Raw genomic sequence first — 15,842 nt, forward strand, 5'->3', positions numbered from 1 at the left:
GAGCATAATAACAGGCCCATGGCATCTAGGCAGAAAGCAAATATGTAGCCACTCTTGAATGGTATTTTGAACACAGGCCAAAAAAACAAAACTTGCCATCCTGTTCATCACGGTGTAATCATATCCGGGTAAAAATATGCAGGTCGTCAAACGTCATATCTAACAGGGGCAACAGTAGAACATGGATAGGAGGTGATGCACGGAGTTAATCGAATGGAAATGAAAATGTAAATGCAGGTGAAAGTAAAAATAGAAAAAGGAATACAAAAACCGAATGGTACACGGCCGAACTAAACTCTGCCACGGGTATCTGCTGCAAAGGGAAACGAAACGCCATGCACCGGCCAAGAATGATCTATGAGAAATGAACAGGAGTGGTAGGTGAGGGTGTGGGTTGTCAGGACAAGGGATTGAGTGGAAAGGGGACTTGGAGGGCGGTCTGGCGTCAGATTTGGCGGTATTGAGGGATCCGGGCAGATAGCAGAGAGAAGGGGAGGGAGATGGTAATAGACAATTCGTATGGTTAAAGTTGGACGTCGAATCAAATAAGAGCTGACGATGAACGAAGACAAAGCTCAAATTAAGCATTGCTTTGTCGGCTTTCATTGAGCCGGATCGCCCACTTCATTTCTGTCTCGGTCTCTCTCAGCTGAGCAAGAACCCCTGCAATATTATCATTGTTGGATCTGGCCGATTCAATCGTGTCACGGAAGTCGTTATCCTTCAATTCCTTATACGCGGAGTGCTGGGCGAGCAGCTTCTCATAAGATTCCTTGAGGGAGTCGAATTCCCTATTCTTCTGATCCGCGAGAACCTCCAGCCGCTCGGTGGAGTGTATATGTGTTTTCTGGGCGTTGGCGATAGTCGTGAACTCGGCCCATATGGCATTGATGCGTTTTCCAAACTCCGCCTTCTCGCGTTTTGTTGCGCTGGATAGCACCTCGTACTGTGTCTCGTGGTGTTTGGCGATCTCTAGTAACCGGGCTTGTTCGCGATTTTGGTTCTCGCGCTCCTCGCGCATCATCTGGTTGGTCTGATTTACATCCATTTCCGCGTCCTGCCGCTTGCTGCGCTCGTGTTGGAGTTCCGTTCTTAGTTCCTCCAGCTTCCGGTCTTTCCGTGCAATTGAATTGAGGTTGGTTTCGTTGACTTGCTCAAGGTTCCGTAGGCGCTCATTCATGTTTTGTTGTTGGATCTTATAGGCCTCGTTTGTTCTTTGGTATTCTTCCGCGCGGGACTTGTAGAGCGAGCATTCGCGTGTTAGACGTGCTATTTCCTCTTGGAGATTGTGGATAACGCGTCCTGATTTCCCTGTTGCTGCATGGCCAACCGCTGACCATTCTGATGTGTGGGCATCGCCATTGCTCGTGTCGGCGGGGTTCGCGGAAGGTATCAGAGGGTTTGAGGAAGACAAGGAGGTCTGGTTGTAGTCGCCTGGATTGTGGGCACTGTAAGCTTGTGAGGCAGAGGGAGTGGGATGGGGATCACCAACCATTCTGGCCTTCGGTGGCTGATTCGTTTTCGGGGAATCCGTTATGCTGGTGCATGTTCAATTGCGTGTCCACATGCGGGAGATTGACTTGTGGCGCTCCTGCACGGATAGGGGGGTCAGCAGCAATCGGTATGAGATTTTTGCTAGGGCTGAGACGCTTCATGACCCGTTTGAAGCCCCCCATGGTGACTGCCCGCGCCTGTCATGAGGAACCAGATGGGAGAGCAATATGGGAGCAAAAAACCAGTAGGCCTGTGAAGGGAAAGGCTCATACCGGTATTAGAAGCTAATTGAGCTAGAAGTGAGGTCGTTGTCTTAGGATTTTGCTTATTCATCTAGACATCGCAAGGGAGGCCTATGATCAATGAGGGCACTGTCTCATGAGATAGGGATCATCAAATATCACTAAAACAAACTAGCCTGATCCAAGCTGCAGAATATTCCAACACAATGAAGTGGCGGTAAGAAAGGTGGAAGCAGAAGATCAGTCGATCGATCGTTCTTTGTGTTCCAACTCCGCGTCCCGTCTGTCAGGAACGCCACGGCGCTAGCGGCAGGGGTGCTAGGACTACAGTCTGATGTTGTTTGTTTCTTTTTTGTTTTGTTTCGGACCTTTTTCATTGCATCTGAGTGATTTTATTATTCCTAAAGTGATTTATCACTTCTTCAACACCGCGGGCCTCCTGGTCATTGACGATTTTCAGGGGTACTCTATATACAAGAAGGTATACCAGTTTTGTGTAACGAGTGACTGGGGTGATTTCCACCAAACAGCAAGTCCAATAACGATACCAGAGCCATAGTAAATAACCGAACTAGACAAGGTATGCCAACAGACCGGCAATGCCCATAACAAATTGCACGGAAGACTGCTGGATAGAAGCAGCGCCAGTCTGCACGGCTCCGGTGGAGGATGCTGTCTTGGAGCCGGCATCCTTAGTGCTGGTAGCCACAGTACTAGGAGGTGAGCTGGCAGAAGGCGGGGCAGAAGGGCTGCCAGATGGGGCGGCAGAAGAGGCAATTAGGGCCTTGCTGGTAGTGCTGCTAGGGCTGCTAGAGCTGGTCGTGCTGGTCGTTGTGGGATGAGATCCTTGGTCTGCGAAGGCGTTACCCTCAGTTGTCTGAGGGTGCGGGTTGGCAGCAGCGTCAGCAGGACCAGTGGGAGGATCGGCAGCGGCAGCGGCAGGAGCAGTAGTAGTAGGAGCAGCAGCCCAGGTCTCGGGGGTAGTGTCCTTCCAAGATGTAGTCGGCACCTTGCCTTCAGTGCCATCCTGAGCTTGCTCAACATGAGCGACGGGCTTGCTGGCCGATCTCAACAGAGCGGTATAGTTCATCCGATCTTTCTGTCTAATCTGGAATGCATAGGTGTTGTTCTCCTTCACGTCGTTGTCAGGTGTCCAGGTGAAGGTGCCGTTCCTGCCCTCGGTAGTGATGGGTTTGACGTCCTGCAGGTCGCCTGAGGAGCCTTGACGGAGGAGGATTGTCACGGGCTAAACGGGTTCAGTTTTGTTATGAATTAAAACCAAGTAAGATGGGTATTACCTGGTCAGGAGCAGCACCAATCCATGTGAGGGTGACGGGCTTGCCAGCTTCGAGAGGTTCCTTGGGCCAGGAAGTGAACGCCAGAGGGTCGCCGGCGAGGGCGAGGGTCACAAATGAAGCCGTCAGGGCAATACTCTTGGAGAAGTACATTGTGGAGAGAGGCGATTGATAGCTGGGTTTCAAAGAAAGTGTGGTTATAGCAGAAGGATTGCGTACAACAGCTCGTGATGGAGAACGTGAGACAGTTTCAAGAACTTTGGTGGCGCATCGTGATTCTTAACTTGCGGAAACAAGTGCCTGGATCTCTTCCAGACCCACAGAAATCAGGTTGGAATTGCTTGTTGGCATTCTAACGATGAGACCCAGGGGCGTTTGGGGAGAATGTTGCATTCCGATAGCCGTAATGGTGAAGCATCAACATGTTACCCGAAAAGGCAATGGAAAATTCCTGCGGGCGAGCATTGTGAATTCTTGAGCCAAAGCTAGCCCGCTTTGCCTCGGAGAACTTTCTCTGTTTCAATGGTAAGAGTGTGAGAGGTTATAATGTAGTTCAGTGTCTCTTGTGGTACATATTGGTTTGCTGCGGCAATGCTTCACTTTTCCAATGGCGGCTGACAGCGAACAAGAATTGTTCGGTAATACAGGAGAGGGCTCATACTCATTGATGATATGCATGAAGTGGAGTGGCTGAGCAACACGACTCGTCGGCACATGCTAGAATGTCATCCCTTCCCGGATTGTTGTGGTGGGGATCAATCAATCTATAGGGCTGTGGTAAACACCAAGATCATCTCTTGCAGTCCATAAAGCATTTCTCGGGCCTTCTTCTATTCTACGATCGATCCCATACCAAAGGTTGCTCGCAGTTTGATTGGTGTGATCTGCAGGTTGAGGTCGATCGCCATCCATATGAAGCGAGGAATACCGAATATTACTCCGGCCTTCCGACTCAATGATCTGGCCGTATCAATATGCTGAATTCTAGATCATAAGCTTACATGAATATAAATTAATATCAGCAATAGCAAAATAATGATTTGAGTAGGCTCGAAGAAGCCACATGCCCGACTGCTGCGGGACAAAAGAGTACCTACATAGTATCTCCGAGGTCGATCCATACAACGTGATTAGTAGTGGCTAGGTAGATGGGTCATAGTGCTACTCTAGCTTCACCCATGGTGATCGAAATAGGAATGAGCCCTAAGAAATGCCGAGTACGTTGTAGATTTCTTTGACCTGACAGTGAGTTCGTCTTATGGCCACTCCTCCGATGCCGATATCTAATGTTTACTTTCAGCGTTGGAAGTTTTAGGGTTAGACCTGTAGTAAGGAATCTGTTGGTAGATGGTCCCTTCTCTTCCATGCAGAGAACTACAACTATACATCGCATCGTCTCAACGCCCGAGGAGACTTCGTTGTCGAACAAATTGAATTGGTATACGCTGATATATGAACCCTCAGAACTCCCACAACTCCCGCATGAAACTTCCCGGACCAGAGTCCACGCCGCCATCCTCCTCTAGCAGACGATCTGTGAAGATCCGCTTGGGAATCCGGTACTCGACGACAGGAATTTTCTTGAGATTTCTCTCTTCTACTCCAAGGTCTGCAGTTACCATGCCCGCATACGTGTGATCAAGGAAATCTTCCAGACTGTACGCTTGTTTGGTGAACTGCTCCGAGATGATCTTGGCAATGGACGCAACATTAGGATGGAAGTGAGACTGAAGAGTCTCGATCTCCCAAATACTGCTCTCAATGGCATTGGTCATGTTGGGGTCAGTCTCGTTTGGATCGAAAGGATCGTCCATGCCTTCTTTTTCCACTTGGGCGAGGAGGTCTTTATCCTGAATAGATCGGTGCATCATGAATGTAGTCGTGGGGTGGCTCTTGAAAAAGTTATACATGAACGGAACGATCACCACAATGGCGGATGGAGGGGCGTTTAGTGCAAGACGAGCCAGACGCTTGATGAAGCTGGCCACCATTGTGGACGGAAGATGGGTTGAGGACAAGAATGTGTTCAGCAGTCGGAAGAATCTTGATCGGTGCTTCGAGTGCAGCAGCTCGGCATCCAACAGAGAATACAGCTTGGTGTAGAATTGAGGGTAGTCCAGGTTCTTTTCCTGGATCAGGTAGAAGAGACCAGACAATGCGAGGAGAGATGTCGCACCACCGACATTGTATGAGTCCGTCAAGAAGTCCATCAGTAGTTCTGGTTGGTTGAACCACGGTTCAATGTTGTGCACCATCATACGCAACAGGGTTTTCCGCTGCGATTGCTCGAGATTGTTTCGTAGAATGGCCAACCACGCCTCCTGTGCCTGCTTTTTGTGGGAATTGACTGAAACTAAGCGCTTGTTCTTGGTGTCTCGTTTCGCGTAGAACTTTTCGAACTTGTGTTCCGGTCCAGGTACCTCATCGCAGGTCTGAAGGATTTTAATCAGAGTTTCGAGGACTTCGGGGGATCGTTTCGTAGAGGCATAATCACTGCTATGAGTTAGCCACGAAACCAGATGGCGGGAAAGATATACATACCTCATCTGTGCGAAAGTGTAATATCTCACATCTTCATACTCCTTCACGAACTTGGTAATAGCTTCTGACTGTAGATCCTGGCCGTTGTTCGCTTCGACGACTGCTGCAAAGATATCTTTGAAGAGACCCGTCGACCAAAGATTATTCTCGGAACCCGGAATATGGGCGAGACGTTCCTTGAGAATGCGCATGCTCAGCGTCAGAGCAGCAATCTAGAGATCGTCAGCAATAGTAACCCCCGGCAGATCAAGATCACACATACCTGACAGGAAGCATCTGCTTCACGCATGATAGCCACAAGAGCATTCTGATAGTCAAGGCAACGCTCTTTCAACCATGCCACAACGATTTTCTCATTCTCCGCGGCGCGGCTTGACTCGGTCAAATTTCCTCCGGCGATCAATCGGCTGAACACACGGCAGAGAGAGACAGCTACAGCCATCTCGGGGGTTTTGGCCGACTTCTCGACATTGAGCATGGACAATAGGGTCGCAATATTGTTATAGCCCTTTCGCGACTCCGCAATTTGATTCTCTAGTTCTTGAATAGTCGACAGTTTCTCGGCGAGATTGTCCTCGGCAACAGCGCGGCGCTTGGAGGATGGGCCGCTGGCATTCTTGCCGCTCTTGCGCTTCTTCGAGCTCGAATCCGTAACAGCTGTGGGCATCCTGGGCAGATGTCTTGTAGTGTACCGTGAACGGGTTATCTGCAACTTTTTTTTATCGTTTGGACCATCTCGGAAGCTGGTTTTTCCGAGGAACGGAACCACCGCCCGAAATGGCTAGCGTCTTCACCTCCTAGCCATCCCGAACCTCAAGTCTCCTCAATTCCGTTCACCCACCCCATTGACCAAGATTCTTCCATCTGCAACAATGGCTTCACGTCTCGCCAAGAGCGCCATTGGTATGCTTTTTACGATCCGCGACCGTCTGATCGACTCGATACCTTTAGTTACTAACTCACCCTAGGCGCATCCCGACTTCGGCCGGCTCTTCCCGCCCGTGGTGTCCCTGCCGTCACTGCCAACCTGACCTCCTCTCGTCAGGCCTCAAACGTTCCCGCTGAGGAGCCCGCCAAGAAGGCGCAGTCTATCCTGAACGCCATCCCCGGCAACTCCCTGGTCACCAAGACCGCTACTCTGTCCGCCGTCGCCGGTCTGTCCATCGCCGCCATCAGCAACGAGCTGTACGTCATGAACGAGGAGACTGTCGCTGCTTTCTGTCTGCTGTCTGTCTTCACCGCTGTTGGCAAGTACGGTGGTCCCGCCTACCGCGAGTGGGCCGAGGGTCAGGTCCAGAAGCACAAGGACATCCTGAACGCTGCCCGTGCCGACCACACCAACGCTGTCAAGCAGCGTATTGACAACGTTTCCCAGATGTCTGGAGTCGTTGAGGTTACCAAGCAGCTCTTCGCTGTTTCCAAGGTAGGAATACTCGGTCGCACGCGTTGATACTTGGGTCGGTCGTTGACAGTCCGTTTCAGGAAACCGCCGAACTCGAGTCTAAGGTCTACGAGCTCCAGCAGCGCACTGCCCTCGCTGCCGAGGCCAAGCAGGTCCTCGACTCGTGGGTGCGTTACGAGAACCAGGTCAAGCAGCGCCAGCAGCGTGAGCTTGCCGAGTCCGTCATTGCCAAGATCCAGAAGGAGCTTGAGAGCCCCAAGGTTCTTCAGCAGATCCTCCAGCAGAGCGTTGCTGATGTTGAGCGTAAGTTATCCACCAACTGACATTTACACGGCAGACTGCTAACGATTCCCAGGCATCATGGCGTCCAAGGCCCTGTAAATGGGCTCAGTAGCTCACTGCATTCGGCATTGTGTACAAAACTATAAGGGCTATTTGCATCTGCCGAGTTAGACCTTGCAATACCATTTTGATTCTTACTCTATAATCAGACAGGCATGGTTTCAAGACATGTTATCAAGCGAGTTGGGATTGGAAATACCGCCCGGCTCATGTCTGGCACATGAATCTCTTCGGGCCAGTTCCATCGTAGAACACTTTGACCAGAATATGATACAAAGAGATCCTCAAGAGTTCCCTTTGAATGTACGTGACTGGTACGACTCTAGATCTATGTAATACTGAGGTAAACATTGTATTCCCCGAGATAAAGGCTGAGTCCATGTGGCAGCTGAGGCGCCCTATGACATGCAGGGTCTAATGCAGGCCCCCCCCCCCCCCCCCCCCCCCCGGGGGCCCGTGGAGAATGCGATAAGAGATCTATACTAAGGTCTCATCTGGGGAATTCCATGTCGTTGTATACATCCCTCCAGGGCTAGGATATCCAAGTATTTCAAGTCCAATCTAATATTCAATTGTGTGCGGCCTATTAGCCGCTGGCCAAGACTCTCCCGACTCCAATCATCAGCCCGTTATAAGCCGCCTTACACAGCCACTGTCTATCATTGTCACAATGGGTTATTTTTCAAGTCTCATATTCGTCCTCAGCCCTACAAGTATTCCTGACTGTACCTCTCTCACACCTAGAAGCCCGAGTATCACACAAACACGCACAAAAAGCCCCAGATCCACTCCCCGCTGCCATCCGGATAAGTAGATGCGCATCATGCCCTCACTACGCAACATCCTCCACAAAAGCGAAGACCTCAGCACCACTCAAACACCCCAAAATGTACCAACAACACCCCAAGCACCCGAGTTCAAGCTCATCCGCTCAGACACGCACACCGAGGAGATAATTACCCCGCTATCTATTCCAACCAACCAACCCCAACCCCAATACCTATCATCACCAACTCAAGACGAGCCCACGTCTCCACGGCGAAGCTTCCAGTTCTTCAACCGCTCTCCCAGACCTACCTCTGCATCCTCGCAATCCCCACCGCATCGCGAGCACCGCCTCTCAAACCTCCTCCACCTCGACCACCGCAGTCGCAGTAACTCGCGCGACTCCTCCGCTAACATCCCCGCGGATCTGCCGCAGATCGACGATGATCGTAGCGCGAGTAAGCAGGAGCGTGAGGCGTTGTGGGAGAACAGGGCTACTGTGCTTGTGCAGCGGAATCCGTACTTCGCGCACTCCGGCTCGTCCTTGCCGGGGCAGCAGGGTGAGGGGGAGGCGTCGCTAGGTTTAGGACTTGGAGTTCCGGAGCAGGTTAGACCGAAGAGCTCGGGCCAGAGTCGGATTGGTCTGGATCGGAACGAAGATGTAAGTGTTTACTGCTTATATATTTTGCGTGGTGGTCGTGTTGGCGGTTGGAATGTGGAACTGACAGTTTATAGATCAATATTCAAGAGGCGATTCGACTGCATGAATCTGGTGGTGAGTTTTGTTTCTTTTATGTCTAGCTGGAAATATATGTTGATTGACATTGGACATAGATCTCGAGCGATCAACTCACATGTTCGGACAGCTTGCTGATCCAAATGGCGCGAATAATCCTCTGAGTCAGGTTCTTTATGGCCTTGCACTACGGTAATAGCATGCCTAGCTATTTCTCAAATTTATGGATGCTAATAAATGTCTAGACACGGATGGGGATGTCCTGTAGATCCCGCACGTGCCGTAACCTATCTCTCCGCCGCAGCATCCAACTCAGCCGCAGTTGAGGCTGAGGCCCTCCGTGCCGGGGTTAAAAAAGGGGGATCTGCAAAAGGAGAGCTCGTTTTGGCCATGTTCGAGCTGGCGAATTGCTTCCGCAATGGGTGGGGTGTAGCAAAGGATCCTGCTGCTGCTCGACAGTATTATGAAACTGCTGCGAACTTGGGTGATACTGATGCTATGAATGAAGTGGGCTGGTGTTACCTGGAGGGATTTGGGGGTAAAAAAGACAAGGTTCGTGCGATCTCCGCTTGGATATATATTCTGTGCCTATCTGACTCGGTGTTGCTATAGTTCAAAGCGGCCAAGTATTACAGACTTGCCGAGGAGAATGGGTGCCCTACCATTGGGAATTCATGGTATGTTGAAATGACTGAGGATTTGGAGTTGGAAACTAACGGATACTATAGGATCTGGAAAGACAAGTACAACCCAAAGTAATGTGTTTCTCCAACAAAGGTAGTAGGTAATTATTACCTCTATTCTACGATTGATGTATTCCACGGTCTCACTGCTCGATGTATCTTAACTTTTCCTACGTGTAATGTCAAACATTCATGATGTCTAATTTGAGCATCAGATCATGACGACTATATATATATTCTAGATGACAACTCTTCATAACCAATTCCCAGTATGCCTTTCCAAGGTTTCTCCGGGCTCACCTTCTCTTCAGTATGTAATATTAAATGTACATCTCAGGCTAACTCAATAAATGTGGCACAAGTTCACGGGTCATAGTATTCCTCATGATCTCGATCTTTTTCGCCTCTAATTCCACCCATACCTTCTCTTCCTTCTTCTCAGTCTTCTCTCCTTGCTCGATATCACCATTGCTCACAACAATCCTCTCAACTTCGAAATATAACTCATCGATGAGCTCATCACCTCCATGCAAGGAATTGTTGGCAGTGGATTGTTTCAGAGGCCAACCCGGTTGGTGAACTGGAAGTAACACAATGGCATAGCTCAACCGCTGGATAAAACCCACCTTGCTGCGGAATCTCTGGAACATACGCGGCTTATGATGTGATCCGCTGAATGAGACGACCAGTCCCTCATCGTCCTGGAGATAGCACTGAAAATCAAAACAGGATCTGATCCAAAAATGATCATCGCCCCTTGATCCTGATACATCGTTCAACCCCCATTCTTCAACTTTTAAATGTCCTACCCTCACCGCCAGCTTTCCTAACACTAGTTACCGCAATATACAAGCCAGCATTAACCTCCTTGTCGTTGCTATTGGTCATATGAATAGCATACTCATTGGTAACCCAAACAAATGGGATAATTCACAGCCCATTCTTTTCAGTATCCGTCGCAAGGTCTGACGCAAGAAGTGCCTTAGCATTCTCCGATGTCTATTTCGCAACAGGCTTGCCAAACGGAGCCGGGATCTTCTCCCGCCTAGCTAGACTACCCGTGACAAGACCCGCCTTCCTGAAGCGCTGGACTCGCACTTGCCTTCAACTTTCCTATCGATCGGTAGAGCGGCCGCAGCCGCAGCCAACACTCCACCCGATTGTTGGACGTGCTTGCCATCTTTGCCCTCAGAGGCTCGGGTCTCCCAAATCGATATCTTAGGGTCCTCGCGACTCGGTGTCAGCCCGAGCGCTGTGAAACCGCCTGTTTTCATTGTCTTGCAGAGATCGGTGACCTGATTGATTCCAGCCGTTGCTCTCGTTGAAGAAGCCTATCAAGCCCGGGTGGAATATTTTGAATGAAGGTCGGCGGGATCTAGAGGAAGTTGGGTTCTGGGTTGCGGGCTATGAGGCTGGGATATTCGATGCCGATGGTTGTGGCTTTGCCTAGGTTTTGATTTGTTGTTGATATACAGGTTTGAATTGGTTACAGACGCTGACTGTCGCAGGCAACAACAGGTTCAATACGTAGCTCCACGGTGGGCTGTGCGTTGACCTGAATACACGACTCGGGGTATGATCTCATCGTGGACCCTGGATATGAAGAGATATAGAGAACCCCCCTCAACCTTTTTTTTTTTCTTCTTCCTCTCAGCCCAGCCCTTTGACCTGTATGAGCGGCGGACTGATCTTGTGGTTTGTATGTTGTCTACATTGTGGGACTATGCTACTTGGAATCCCTTTATCGGGCTGACGTGCAGTATTTACAGCTTGGGATGGCCTCTGCACAATCATATACTAGCATCGTTCACATCAGATTTGATCCCACTATTCCCATCATCCTGGACTTGCAGTTCCTGACATCTCATAAGCCATATCATACCTAACAAGCCCCACTATTATTGTTAGCCGATGCCCTGGTGTTTTTAGGCATCCTTGGAAGGAAATTCCAAAGAAGCAACATCGCCCCCGAAAGTGCTATGATAAACGGCATCAAAACCTGAACACCTCTAGCCTGCGCAAGTACTCCAACAACAAACGGAAGAACAGCCGCGCCACCACCTCCAAAGGCTGCTGCAAACCCAATGGCGCTGACATGCAAGTGCTTTGGCAAAAGCTTCGTAGTAACAACGATAACCGCCGGGAACAACGGACCCAAAAAGAATCCCTGCAGTGATACCGCGATCGCGCCAGCCCAGAAGTTCGGAACCAGGTATAAGATGGTGCAACAAACTATCTCGAGCGAGATATAGACCTATTGAACGGTGAGCTTCCGGTATGATTTAAATGCACAAGATGTGCTAGGAGAGCCTACCGATATGGCAAGCTTCTCGCCCATTAAAGGAGTCACGAATCCAAGCATAAACCGTCCAAGAGTTATCCCGAGCCAGAACCCTGTAGACGTCATGCTGCTAGCAAATGGTGCGGCATGTCGTACTTCTTTCATGAATGTCACGATCCATCCTCCTAGCGCGACTTCGACGCCAACGTATCCAAGTAAGAAGATTGAGCAGGTCCAAGTAACCCGCGCAGAGGGCATCGTAGATAGAACACTCCACAAACCCGCTTTCTCGGATGTATCGCCGGGATGCTGTTTCTTAGCGAGTTGGAACGACTCTCCTGTAGAATCCCAGAAACTCGAAACGCAGACAGCAAACTCGATTGCAGCTCCTCCAGCCTAGAGAAATCAGCCACTATGATCCTGGTCCCTACCAGAAGATTTAGTGGGTGAAAGATCCCACGTACCATAATGTAATAAAAGTAGTACCACGGCAAGCCAGCATCCGCAACAAGAAACGATGCAATGAGAGGGCTGATGACAGCACCTACGCCGTAGAACCCATGAAGCAGACCGAGTAATTGATTCGCATTATCGAGGTTTCCAATCCAGGCATTCCATCCGGAGTCTGAAAGGCCATTTCCCAGACCTGCGAATGTGAATGACACAACGAGGATGGGGTATGGCGGATGTACAGAGTTCAAGATGTAAGCTATCACATGGCAGGAAGATGAAATGAAGGCTACACCTCGTCGGCCTACGGCACAGTGCACTCGCTCGTTCAGGACGGCGGCGCCGATATAGCCGATGACTGGAGCGAGGAAGACGAGGGAGACGCTTGTATGTGAGAGGGTGTAGTATTTTTCGAGCTAGGAATGTGTTAGAAGGGGGATTTGAGATTTGGTGGGGTTGATGTACATATGGAATGAGTGGCTGGATGACGGTGTTCGGTTAGTATAAGATTCCAACTGCTATGGATATATTGTATATCTTGGGATCTTACACCGAATGCGGAGTCATTTGCTCCCATTATTAGGAAGCTCCAGAATGTTGCCAGTGTCTTTGAAATGTTTGATCGCGGGTAGTTCCATTTTTCCTCGGTGAGTTGGTAAGACGACTCAGACGATGAGGGCTGGTTTTCATGTTGGAGGAGGGGTTGGTTTTCATCAATCGCGGTCTGGGGACTATCTCTATCTTGCACTCCAATGGACATGGCTCTGCTGTTAAATCGACTGTGAACCTCAACTAGAAAAAATAAATGAAAATACAGAATGGAGCAGTAGATCAAAGAGCTTTATAGTATCCAAAAATAACTTTATGTCTGGTTTTTCGAACCCTTCAATGTTAGCTGAGCAAGTTTCCCAATCAGCAACGGAGCGGGGGTACTCTCCCAAATAGGAAGGTCGGCCAGCAATCCTTGCATATTTCTTTTTGTGTTGAAATCATAATGCAACTAATGTACCAATACATAAGAGTTATTAGTCCAGTAGAGAATAAAGTGCATATCATACCCAAAATTGGACATTGAAACATAAGTCCACAGAAGTCCACAGAAGTGATTTCCTGAAAGTGACCAGGTGACTTGGAGTCTTGGAGAAGTGGATTCTAAGGTTCACATGGCGGGCACTGTACCTGATTGGGGATAGCGTGCCCCCATGAGTTCGGCCTCCAATTCCCGAACTTCATTGTCCAGTTTTATCAAAATGGCGTTAAATCCCCTCAGATTTATCTCACTCCCCGACACCCCCAACCACAATTCCTCAATTCTCCGAGAACGGTCAGCCAATGCCCTCCCAATTCACTCAAGAGGAGCTTAACAAGGGCATTGGGCGGTTATATCGCTAGGTTTGACTGTCATATTGCTGGAATTCCTGAAAAGCATGCACACATGAGAGTCTACTCAAATACCAATCATTGGCACTGAGCTCTTTAGTTCCAGGATTAGAGCCGAGCAAGTCATTCCCGCACCTCTGAATCGCAAGCTTGAGGATTTGAAATCTTTCAAAAATATGAACTGCAGCCCTATCTCATTCCTGCTCATCTACTATTAAAGCGCGCAAGACAAAGAGAGGAGGCGGATACGTGACTCACCCCATTTGGGAGAAAATTGCTGAGCATTCTCTGCGTGATGAAGTCTTTTTGGAAATGGATTTGCTCCTTTCCCCTCATCTCTTCCATCTACCTAGGTAGCTATCCTTTCCTCGGCATCATACAGAGAGACTTTCTTCCCTGATCTACCTTCCCTAGACCAGCCCAAAGAAAATCCACCTTGGTCATTGACATCAGCGTTGGCATCCAATCGCTTTTAAATCAATCACAAACTCCGCCCTGAGCATCCCTACTGGTTTGCGCTGCAATTCTGTTCCTCGAGCAGTGAAGAAAAAGTCAAGCTGAATGCTGTTTCCCGTATCACATCCCTTTAGTTCGTTGTGCATGTAAGCCATCAGTGTTGATTTGCCTGCGCCAGGCTTGCCATTAATCCATAGCAGACCGTGGGAGTCGCTCCTCCAGGGCTTATATTCTTCCAGCCTTAAAATCCACTCGCATGTATTTTCATGACGCTGTTTGATGTTATCTCGCCGATCCAGCATCTCCGGGAAGGCCAGTGATTTAAGGATTTCTGCGAACAAAATCAGTAATAGCCTCTCTGGTAGATACTCGGGCGATGCGAACCATTATCAATATTTTCTTGGTCTAAAATGTGTAAGCGCCATAGATTATATATCCGAGAAAGCTCTGCACATTAAGTAGTATTGAAATAGCGGACTAACCTTCTGTTTGTTGGACTTCAGGGCTCAGGCCTTCGCTAGCCAAAGTCACTGCAAAGAGTTAGTTAAGATGGGTGTGGTCTCTTGGCTTGTATTCACTCCCATTACCTCAACAGTTGTTTTATTGCGCCCTATGGGAGTTGTTATTGTTTTGAGCACCACTGCCAGCATTGGCATTCTGTGTGGCACGATCGTGGTTGTTGAAAGTGACGGGTAGCGACGTTAACTAGCCCATGGTATTTCATCTGGAATCCAAAGTCTTCCGGCTATGCACTCCGTAATTAGTCTGGAAATTAATCTTGAAGAGTTGAAGGTGGATCAGGGGCAGCGGGGTATGTGGCTGGAGAGAGTAGGGGGCTGAGAAGTCCAAGAGTTGGGCATCACATTCCCCAAAGCCCACAAATGGGCCCCCACCCTAGGCCCAAAGCCCAACCCGCAGTGGGCTATGGGCCTAACCTCCCTTATCGGCCTCTGTAATCGCTGTATTACGACCTTCCACTGGGTATATGAAGTTCAAATTCAGAATTCAGAATTGGACTAGCTATATAAGTATATCTTTCAATTTTGAATAAAATCAAACCGGTAGAAGTCGAGATACCATTAATCTTAATATTTTGGTGAGATATATACTATTTTGGGTTTGTATAGGAGAACTACTACTTTCTAAGGGAACTTCTGTAATTTATAAATTATCTGAATAACGCGCTTTTTTATATTTTTAAACGTGATTTAGAGAAATTACTAGTAATCAATTCTAGATTATTCAAACTGATATAATATTACATTAGGGATAAGGCTGAGAAACGGGGATAAAACGAAGGGTAATTTTGGAAACCCTTTTAGGGGGTTTAACTTAGTATTTTTGTATTCTTTGGGGCCCAATGGGCCCCTATTAAAGCCCAGTGGGCTTTCACCCCGGGCCTATAGCCCATCGATAGGCCTAAGGACCGGGCCCAAAACCCGGCCCATTTACGGGTTGGGTCGGGTTGGGCTTTGGGCTTTGTGGGCCGGTGCGGAAGTCTAATCACAAGCTAGTGTGATCAATACGCATATAGTATACAGCCCAGGCTTACTGCTAATTTATAGGCTCGGCGAATTACAAGCTGTAGAGATCTGCTAATATTTATATTGTGCATAGGGTGATCTGTTATCCTCCACGTCGGTGAAGTAAAAGAACAGAAGTCTCAGCAGTCCAAATAACATCTTTCTAATCTTCCAAAGTCCAATCTCAGTGGGCAAGACATCAAACTAGCCTAGAACAGACACTTGTCGAAGGCTCCCAGCAGCCACATGACA

General features: G+C 48.9%; 7 protein-coding genes across 7 annotated transcripts; 2 read left to right on the forward strand and 5 right to left on the reverse strand.

Annotated features, from left to right (window-relative positions):
* Positions 1 to 580: 580 nt before the first annotated feature.
* On the reverse strand, positions 581 to 1,676 carry N7479_001258 (uncharacterized protein; the record flags this gene model as incomplete). Its single annotated transcript, XM_057248955.1, has 2 exons — positions 581 to 1,434; positions 1,493 to 1,676. 2 exons carry the CDS (start codon positions 1,674 to 1,676, stop codon positions 581 to 583), a joined length of 1,038 nt encoding a protein of 345 aa, XP_057113387.1.
* Positions 1,677 to 2,307: 631 nt separating this feature from the next.
* N7479_001259 (GPI anchored serine-threonine rich family protein) lies at positions 2,308 to 3,184 on the reverse strand (the record flags this gene model as incomplete). The annotated part of the gene is made up of 2 exons (XM_057248956.1): positions 2,308 to 2,982; positions 3,035 to 3,184. The coding sequence occupies 2 exons, from the start codon at positions 3,182 to 3,184 to the stop codon at positions 2,308 to 2,310; spliced, it is 825 nt and encodes a 274-aa protein (XP_057113388.1).
* Positions 3,185 to 4,491: 1,307 nt separating this feature from the next.
* On the reverse strand, positions 4,492 to 6,239 carry noc4 (ribosome biosynthesis protein NOC4; the record flags this gene model as incomplete). The annotated part of the gene is made up of 3 exons (XM_057248957.1): positions 4,492 to 5,524; positions 5,573 to 5,784; positions 5,835 to 6,239. 3 exons carry the CDS (start codon positions 6,237 to 6,239, stop codon positions 4,492 to 4,494), a joined length of 1,650 nt encoding a protein of 549 aa, XP_057113389.1.
* A 205-nt stretch (positions 6,240 to 6,444) lies between these two features.
* atp4 (F1F0 ATP synthase subunit 4) lies at positions 6,445 to 7,355 on the forward strand (the record flags this gene model as incomplete). Its single annotated transcript, XM_057248958.1, has 4 exons — positions 6,445 to 6,475; positions 6,541 to 6,995; positions 7,055 to 7,277; positions 7,330 to 7,355. The coding sequence occupies 4 exons, from the start codon at positions 6,445 to 6,447 to the stop codon at positions 7,353 to 7,355; spliced, it is 735 nt and encodes a 244-aa protein (XP_057113390.1).
* Positions 7,356 to 8,139: 784 nt separating this feature from the next.
* N7479_001262 (tetratricopeptide repeat protein) lies at positions 8,140 to 9,576 on the forward strand (the record flags this gene model as incomplete). Its single annotated transcript, XM_057248959.1, has 6 exons — positions 8,140 to 8,742; positions 8,817 to 8,856; positions 8,916 to 9,009; positions 9,063 to 9,369; positions 9,430 to 9,494; positions 9,546 to 9,576. 6 exons carry the CDS (start codon positions 8,140 to 8,142, stop codon positions 9,574 to 9,576), a joined length of 1,140 nt encoding a protein of 379 aa, XP_057113391.1.
* A 262-nt stretch (positions 9,577 to 9,838) lies between these two features.
* N7479_001263 (uncharacterized protein) lies at positions 9,839 to 10,774 on the reverse strand (the record flags this gene model as incomplete). Its single annotated transcript, XM_057248960.1, has 4 exons — positions 9,839 to 10,213; positions 10,341 to 10,377; positions 10,435 to 10,499; positions 10,559 to 10,774. 4 exons carry the CDS (start codon positions 10,772 to 10,774, stop codon positions 9,839 to 9,841), a joined length of 693 nt encoding a protein of 230 aa, XP_057113392.1.
* Positions 10,775 to 11,382: 608 nt separating this feature from the next.
* Positions 11,383 to 12,991, reverse strand: N7479_001264 (MFS transporter; the record flags this gene model as incomplete). The annotated part of the gene is made up of 4 exons (XM_057248961.1): positions 11,383 to 11,754; positions 11,815 to 12,177; positions 12,246 to 12,647; positions 12,782 to 12,991. The coding sequence occupies 4 exons, from the start codon at positions 12,989 to 12,991 to the stop codon at positions 11,383 to 11,385; spliced, it is 1,347 nt and encodes a 448-aa protein (XP_057113393.1).
* Positions 12,992 to 15,842: the final 2,851 nt, after the last annotated feature.

This window comes from Penicillium vulpinum (genome assembly GCF_028829585.1).
Source record: "Penicillium vulpinum strain IBT 29486 chromosome Unknown utg000001l_segment0_segment0, whole genome shotgun sequence".
Classification (NCBI taxonomy): Eukaryota; Fungi; Ascomycota; class Eurotiomycetes; order Eurotiales; family Aspergillaceae; genus Penicillium; species Penicillium vulpinum.